Source organism: Berghia stephanieae, chromosome 10, assembly GCF_034508935.2.
Source record: "Berghia stephanieae isolate SIO BIC M18660-M18661 chromosome 10, UCSD_Bste_1.3, whole genome shotgun sequence".
Classification (NCBI taxonomy): Eukaryota; Metazoa; Mollusca; class Gastropoda; order Nudibranchia; family Aeolidiidae; genus Berghia; species Berghia stephanieae.
Genome location: NC_088369.1, coordinates 45,752,029 through 45,761,119, shown reverse-complemented (window position 1 = coordinate 45,761,119; position 9,091 = coordinate 45,752,029). Strand labels below are relative to the sequence as shown.

Sequence of the window (9,091 nt, the reverse complement as noted above, 5' to 3'; positions counted from 1 at the left end):
GTATCATTAGAAAGAGCTTTTAATTCCCTTTCTAATAATGCTATTTGTAACACCATCCAACAAAAGTACTAGTAGCGTTGGCGGTTAAAAAATGGTTACCCATAAAATTTCGGTTATTCGCCGCGATAAAAAAACGCATTATGTCATGCTCTTTACAAGGGTCTAATAAACTATTTTTGCAAGAAAAATCATCAATTCTGACATGTTTTAGAAGGAGAATAGATAAGCTTTTCAGTGATATAATTTTAATCCCTGTAACTTAAATAGAAATATAGATTGCTTCAAGTGAAATTGGTTGAAAATTAGAGATTTTCAGGCCCGTTACACAGAAATGGACTGGATTGGGATACCTAATAATAATAATAATAATCATAATAATAATAATAATGATAATAACAATAATAATAATAATAAAAATAATAATAATAATAGCAATAATAATAATATAATAATAATAATAATAATAATAATAATAATAATAATAATAATAATAATATATGATAATAATAATAATAATAATAATAATAATAATAATAATAATAATAATAATAATAATAATAAACAATAAATAATAATAATAATAATAATAATTAATAATAATAATAATAAAATAAATAATAATAAATAATAATAACATAAAAATAACAATAATAATAACAATAATAATCATCATAATAATAATAATAATAATAATAATAATAATAATAATAATAATAATAATAATAATAATAATAATAATAATAATAATAAGCACATCTATAAAGCGTCTTTCGTCGAAACCTCAGAGCGCGTGAGAACTAAACAAGCCCAAAACTCAATGTCATTTTTTAATCAATTTCATTTCAGCATGATTTTAAACAACTGTTCTCATAATTGCTCATTTCAGATAATTTTGTATGTATAAAAAACATGCAACTTCAGACTGGTTGGAAAGTTAACTGTATGCTAAGGAGATTTTACAGACCTTGTAACACTTTCAGGTATCATCAGACGATTCATGTGTGAATGAGTACCTGGGTATGATAGGAAGCTAGGAAGTCTTAAACAAAAATGAATAGAACAGCTTAAAAAAAAAGGACAAAATACCAAAACACGCAACGTTTCGGGATCAAAACCCTTCTTCAGCCATAACAAAAAACAATAAAGACATTACTAAATTCAAGATAGACGACAGATATCTCTGTGTTTATACAAGGAGATATCTCTGTTTTTGTTTTGTTTTTAAGGGTTTTACGGCGCTTGCAACACATTTATCAGCGCCAGTAAAAAGGAAGAAAATGGGACAGTAAAAAGTTCTAGAATTACAATTAAAGCATCCAAGAGAAAGTAAGACATAGGGGAACTGGGAACAAATAGGGATCAAATGTAGATTCCAAGAGCATACCGCCAATGTACTTAGCTTGAGATCACCTATAATTCTCATCCGGACACAATCACAAAATCCAACAAAGAGGAATACACTTAAATGCTTACATTATTCGTTCAAAATAACAAATATAATAATACATGACAGAGAGATGATTTACAAGGAAAAAAATATCATCTCCAAAAACAATAACTATGCATTTGACTGTTTCCCTTCCAGCCAGGACTCCGACCAGGGCCAGGAAAAAAACAAGTAATCTCATTCCAAGACAAAGACAGAAAGCATGTTGGAAAACAGATATAAGGGGATAGAAGACACAGTATGGACCTCCCTGCCCGCTATGGGAGGTCAGGAACCCCACCCAGGAGATATCTCTGTCGTATATCTGGAATTTAGTCATGTATTTATGTCTTTATTGTTTTTTGTTGTTGGCTGAAGAAGGGTTTTGAGCCTGAAACGTTCCGTGTTTTGGTATTTTGTTTTTTTTTGAAGCTGTTATATTCGTTTTTGTTCATGACTTTTTACAGTCCACAGCTTGTAGCAGCCTGATTTCGCTTTGACTTGAAGTTAGGAAGTGACACTGACAAGTACTGTAAGAATGGGCTATTATTGAAAAGGACACTCGCTTTATGAAATGGAAAATTGGTTCTAAATGGCTCACTGGGGGAATAAATGAAGCATTGTGAAGCCCATTGAACACATAGTGAAATCATGGAAATACCCTACGTAATAATACAATTATTTAACATAGAAAACGACAGGGGCTGCCTGAAGCCTGTGATAGTGAGAATAAGAACGAAAGAGTGAAAATGGAGAGAGGCTTCGTATAGGATTATAATACAGACATTGGACGTTTCAGATACAAACCCTTCATCAGCACAACAATACACAAATTAACGTTTAAAACACGTTTTCCATGTTAATTTGTGTATTGTTGTGCTGATGAAGGGTTTGTACCCAAAACGTCCATTGTCTGTATTGTTCCCGTACCAAGCCCCTCTCCATTTTCACTCTTGCGTTAGTAATTATTGAACATCCAACCTCCTGAAGTGTCCTGCCTCTCCAAACCCACAGCCTTGACCACCCTGATCTGGGTCACCATCTTGGCAGCGCCACCACAACACTGGTACCAGCTCTTGACTGGACGGTCCTGCTTCAGCTCTCTGGTTAAACAAGACATGTAGTTAAGTCATGAAATTTAAAAAATAGAACCCAATTTTTTTTTATTAACATTTCTACGCCAGAAACAATGTAATTTGTAATTATCCTCATGCTAAAAATATATTCATTTATCTAGGATGTAGGACCTGTATATCGATGACCTTGATCGCAAACTCATGAGATTTGAAAATCATCAACATTATAAAAGTCCAATGGACATGAATAGTTTGATCACATGTCAAAATAAAGCCTTTTTATTGGCCTTAAATCAGAAAATTGCATATAATTGGAGTTGAGTGACGTGCATCCAAGGCCACCAACATGACATAAAAGGAAAAAAAATCATTCTAAAGTTGCTTTTATCTCGAAATCAGGTTCTCCGGGTATAAGTGAAATACGTTATCCACTGGCCCCACCCCCTTAAATCACAACCGGCCCCACCCCCTTAAATCACAACCGGCCCCACCCCCTTAGATCACAACTGGCCCCACCTCCTTAGATCACAACCGGCCCCACCCCCTTAGATCACAACCGGCCCCACCCCCTTAGATCACAACCGACCCCACCCCCTTAGATCACAATCGGCCCCACCCCCTTAGATCACAACCGGCCCCACCCCCTTAGATCACAACCGGCCCCACCCCCTTAGATCACAACTATTTTATTGCTGACATTTTTTTTTTAATTTTAAAAGAAGAAAAACCCCCCAAAAAACCACCAGGAAGCTATGGATCACTGGTCAACATAATATCACAATATGTGGAATGTCAGAGATAACAGGAATACATTGATATCCAAGATGGAGGTACAATGAGAAACTGCAAGCACTGTCCATCCTGAAGTTACACCATTGTTAGACCTGTAAATGAGCTCTATAAAAAATTGACTGAAACTCTTCGTAATTCGTCGTAGTGGAAAAATCCAAAGAATTGAAATGAATAGTAAACAGCAAGCTCGCTTGAACAAAACAATGGCAGAAAACTAATTTACGTGGGAATTAATTAGGCTACTTACCATTGTTCCTTATAATTAGGTACCCAATAAGTGAAGAAACTAGAAACGGTCAACCTGTTTGTTTACAATATGAGGCAATCGAGATGTATTGTGGCAATCCCTAACTTTCAATTTGAAGGTGTCTACATAACACACTTCCGGCTTTCACATTTTATAATTTTCATACTTTTACTTCCCTCCAGGTAAATGTGGTCAATATTGGCCTAGACGAAACAGTGAAATTTATCGCTCGGCGGCTCAGGTAAAATTGGCTAGGACAGGTTTGGAAAGTGAAAAAATAATTTCACGAAGGCTGTGTGAAAATACACTGGGATGTGTTCAGACACGGTAATTCTAAAAAGCATCGCTTAGCCTTGGCAATATATCCATCCTTAATATAAACGGTCCCCATGAGCTATGCGTAGCGCTGTGGAACACTCCTAATTACTTTACGGTCATTCGACTACGATTTGTGAATTCTTTCTTTTTTCATTTCTTTCTTTCCTTTTTAAAAAATATTTGAATTTGACGAATTGACTGAGAGTTTACAGGTTTACATTGTGTAGCAAAATGGTGGTCTTGATTTGTTCTGAATTCAAATGAATTGGGTGAGTCATTAAAGCCGATCAAAGAGAAAAAAAATATATTCATAATTAATGTAATCACTGCGTAATGCAGGGCTGCCAAGTTCACAAAGTCAAAATGCGGGACACTTTTGGACAGGGGGGGGGGGGGGAGTTACATCACGGGTAATCATGACAGGTGGTGATAATAATTTGACACTTGACAAAGGGAGAATTATGGCTACCGAAAAAAAGCTTATAATGACCAATTGACAAATAATTTAGCACTATAGTGCCAATGTGACTAGAAAAATGGTTCTTCTTAATAGTTAATAGTGCCAAAAATATCTGGCCCTTTTTGAAGGTGCAAGGGATCAAATTAAAAAGTTAACTGTGGAGGCAAGGAAACTATTTTTAAAATTTTTTTTTTTTTAAATAAAAAGATATTTTAATCAATTCAGGGAAATGCGGGACATTCTTGCCTTAAGCGGAACGGTGAGACACAGCCTCAAAATGCAGGGCACTTGGCAGCCCGGGTAATGCCATTTTGAACCAAAAAAAGTGCCCTTCAGAGCCACTTGGCCCAAGGAGCTGCTGGAGTTTATCCCTGTTGCTATCGCATGAAATTGATAGGACACTAAGTCTATTGTAGAGTACTTTCTGCCAGATCAAACAGATTTAACTACCCAATCACTGCTTTGTGAATAGAGGGGTCAGAAAAGAAAAAACAACCTCAACTGCATCCGGGATCGATCCCGAACCCTTAGCTTGTGAAGCGAAAGCTCTACCAACTGAGCTATCGGGAACCCCAATGGCATTCAAATCATTTTTAAAAAGAAAAGAAAAAAAAATTTTTTTAATTGACGATTTCACATTAGCACACATTGAAATGTTACTATAAATGTTTGTTATTTTGAACCTACTTAAAGCTGTTACTAGAGGAAGTGTATACTCGAAGCAAGAATGACGTCTCTTGGTTTGGCTCGAAGGTTGAAGGAACAACTACGTAGCGTCCCTTCTTCATTGGGCCATAGCGCAAAAACATGGAGCGGCTGTTCTTGAATGCAGATGAAGTGACCATCTCTTGGAGACTAAGATCATGAATTCTGTACTCACGATTAAGCTCCACCTGTCAGATACAGAAAAGATGCAATTGGAAATTAAATAACTACAAGTAACAGAAATTTTTTTTTAATCTGAGAAGACTTTCGGATCACAAGAACCAGCGTAGAGATTAAAACAGAAAAATTAGAGGATCAGAATAAACAGTAAACAAGCCTCGAAAGACATTCGAATACGGAGACGAAACTTCCCAAGACAATATTAGAAGTAGTAGAAAGAAAAAGAATGATAATTTTGTTGGTTTTTAAGGGTTTAACGGCACTTGCAACACATAAAGGTTATATCAGCGCCAGTAAAATAGGAAGAAAATGGAATTGTAAAAAGTTTTAGAATTACAATTAAAGCACCCAAGAAAAGGTAAGACAAAGGGGAATTGGTTCAAATGGGGAACAGATGTAGATTCCAAGAGCACACTATCAAAGTACTTAGTTTGAGATAACCTCAAAATCTCATCCAGACACAAGCACAGGTCCCCATTAAGAGGAATACACTCAAATGTTTACACATATATAATATGTAAACAAAACATAAAACAGTGAATAATAGAGAGATAATTTACAAAACATAAAATATCATCTCCCAAAACTCGAACTTTACATTTGACTGTTTCCCTCCCAGCTAGGATATCCGGCCAGGGCCAGGACAAAACCAAGTAATTTCCTTCCAAATAAAAGACAGAAAGCATGTAGGAAAACAGATATAGGGGGATAGGAGACATAGTAAGTGCCTCCCCTGCCCACTATGGGAGATCAGGAACACCAACCAGAAAAAGAATGATAAAGTTTAATAAGGCCAAACAGCACAGAAAATTATATGACAGCAGGTAATTTGTGGACAATTGATTTAATATTTTTAGAAATTGATGAACTTGTGTGTCAGTAACTATGTTCCACAATACAAAAGCTGACTTCAAATATTCAGGTCGTGTCTCATAGATTGTACTTGTCTTAGTCATTAATTTCATCAATGAAGTGAACGAAAGATATCAAGAAAAGTGTCCTGTCCTGCCTATCTCTGGCAGAAATATTTATTTATTCTGTACTAAAACATTAAAAATAAAACCTCTATAATTTTGGATTGAACAGTTGAGACAGATTTAAAAAAAAAATCAAATCAAAATTATTATTTAAAAAAAAACATTATCAGTGAAGAGCGAATTCCTTGAAATGAGAAAAAATCATCGCATAGATATAAACAACAGCTGATTTAAAAACCCATTACTTTTTAATTCAACATGTATGCAAAATATTAACTATCAATGCAAACAAAGTCTTTATCCATGATATATTCAAATACAAAATACAAACCCTAAGAACTGTGAATCCCACAGTGATATTCTGGGAACCTTGACGGTCTCGGGTTGACTTTTGCATCAATTGCACCATAATTTCATCCTGATCTTCGTCCACATCAAACTTGTACTGAAAACACAAAGATGAATGAGTATTGCACACTTTTTATTTTGCACTGCCTTCAATTTTTTTTCATCTACTTGCTTGCCTTTATATTCAAGAATCACAGGATTGTATGATTAACTTCATTCAGCTGTCTATCAATTTCTTGTCGGTTTAATATATTTTTTTCACATGATGAAGATCGTAAGTTTATCTGAGATGTTTTTTTCATCCGAATAAAAATCCAGCGGATAATCTTTATAATACACCTGTAAAGATCATAGACATTGAAATTTTGTAATTCAAAGTCATAGCCTGAAATCTTCTTAGAAATTTTCATAACTAATTCTCGCAACAAATAAATTACATGAAAATTCAAAGCATAAGAAATAGATGAAAACTACCAGTTGAAGAGACAGAGAATAGCAGCAGTCATGTGGAAAGGGAAGGGGGGGGGGGGGGGGGGAGGAAGGGAGCAAACCTGTGGGTTTTTGAGAAAAGTGTCCTTGTTGTTGGGACATCCTCCAGCCCTGTCAGGCTTCTTCCACTGGCCATGAGCCTCCCCCTCGTGCCATGTCTTGGAGAGGCTGAAGAAGGAAGTGTTCACCACACGACAGATACAAGTCTGGTGAAAGTACTTGCAATAGTCCTCGAAAGTCATCCTGCAGAATAATACCAAAACACAAGGCAAGTTGTCTTTAACTCTTTCAACACTGAGGCTATATTCGTATTTCCGTCACAAAATGGCTGACACCTGATTGAGGCAGCATGAGAATGACAAGCTAAGACAAAGCGACATTTGAATTCGGCGCAAAATCTCAATTAGAATACCCCTCCTAGGGTCAATTTAATGTTCTGATGAAAGAAATGATACCATTGGTTCAATTTATAGTACTTTTGTAGAAAGTAGGATTAGATTACATTATTATTTTTGCCTTTCAAGACCGGCCGCACTGTGCGGCCATTGGCCAGTAGAACAGATTCTATTCTGGCCATATGGTGCGGACAATGGCGCTGAAATACTTAATCAGTGCTGATGGTGACAAAACATTAAAAAGGAGGAATATTTTGAACGTTTGTCTTTAAGTCCATTTTTAATTGGTGTTAACCTCCAGTTTCATAGCCTAGAGATGATAAACTATCATTGCTAATCACACAGTTCACCATGTTTTTGTTGTTTGTTTTTTAAGTGTTTTACGGCGCTTGCAACACATTTAGGTCATATAAGCGCCAGTAAAAAGGAAGAAAATGGGGATAGTAAAAAGTTCTAGAATGACAATTATAGCATCCAAGAATAAGGCAGACAAAGGGGAATTGGTTAAAATAGAGAACAGATGTAGATTCCAAGAGCACACTATCAAAGTACTTAGTTTGAGATCACCTAAAAGTCTCATCCCGACACAAGCACAGGTCCCCACAAAGAGGAATACACTCAAATGTTTACAAATCATATATAATACATAAACAAAATATAATACAGTGCATAACAGAGAGATGATTTACAAGAAAAAAAATTCATCTCCCAAAACTAACTACACATTTGACTGTTTCCCTCCCAGCCAGGGTATCGGCCAGGGACAGGACAAACCAAGTAATCTCATTCCAAGACAAAGACAGAAATCAAGTTGGAAAACAGATCTAAGGGGATAGAAGACACAGTATGTACCTCCCTGCCCGCTATGGGAGGTCAGGATCCCCACCCAGCAGTTCACCCATCGTTTATAGAAAGAATTGCTGAAATGAAAAGAGAATGATAGTGTCGCAAAAAAAAATTAGCAGAAAAGCGGGATACTGCGAAAATTGGGGAACGGGTTGAAAAGGATGAAATTTCTCCTGTGTCCAGAATCGCAGACTTCCACGGAAAACCATGAGCACTGCTAATAAGGAAAACTTTGACTGATTTTTGATTCATTGTTTTGTTCGTTTTAAAAATATTTTCTTTTCATTTGTCAATGAACATAAATCTTAATAAACAATAAACATAGCACACTGTATTTCATGATTCAAAACTCTCCATGATTCTCTTAATTATATGATGTAAATGTGGCTGCTCGAAGCTCGAAGAAATAAATATCATTGTTAAATTGAATGTAAGCTTCAATTTAATTACAAAAACAGATCAAATGGACGTTTCGGGTTTCCCCTTTATCAACAAAACAGGATGAATGAAACACTATAGACGAATGTGATAATGTGGTAGTGGCGTTTTTAACAATCTCATTATCTGTAGTGTTTCATTCATCCTGTTTTGTTGATAAAGGGGAACCCGAAAATCCATTTGATCTGTTTTTGTAACTAAATTGAAGATTAAATTCAATTTCACATTGTTATTTATTAATTATATTCTGGGCAATCTGTTTAAATCAAACTTACCAAAACTTTCGTCCTCCTCAAAATTGAGACCAACTTTGTCTCTCCGATTTGCTGATTTTCTCCATTCTGGAGATCTGATCAAATAAGAGAACATAGCAGAGTTAGAGCTAAGATAACAA

At 35.5% G+C, this 9,091-nt stretch overlaps 1 protein-coding gene across 1 annotated transcript; it reads right to left on the bottom strand.

The window, feature by feature from the left end:
* Positions 1-2,355: 2,355 nt before the first annotated feature.
* LOC144980681 (calpain-5-like) lies at positions 2,356-7,260 on the bottom strand. Its single transcript, XM_078928360.1, has 4 exons — positions 7,081-7,260; positions 6,513-6,626; positions 5,007-5,212; positions 2,356-2,529 (listed from the first exon to the last, which is right to left on the bottom strand). Exons 1-4 carry the CDS (start codon positions 7,258-7,260, stop codon positions 2,385-2,387), a joined length of 645 nt encoding a protein of 214 aa, XP_078784486.1. The 3' UTR covers positions 2,356-2,384.
* Positions 7,261-9,091: the final 1,831 nt, after the last annotated feature.

Excerpts from the sequence above, each read along its gene's own strand:
- LOC144980681 (XM_078928360.1), bottom strand. The coding sequence starts at position 7,260 with ATGACTTTCGAGGACTATTGCAAGTACTTTCACCAGACTTGTATCTGT. Across the intron at positions 6,627-7,080 it reads CTTTTCTCAAAAACCCACAG|TACAAGTTTGATGTGGACGA; the intron begins GTTTGCTCCCTT and ends TTGTGTTTTCAG. Across the intron at positions 2,530-5,006 it reads TCCTCTAGTAACAGCTTTAA|AGAGCTGAAGCAGGACCGTC; the intron begins GTAGGTTCAAAA and ends TTGTTTAACCAG.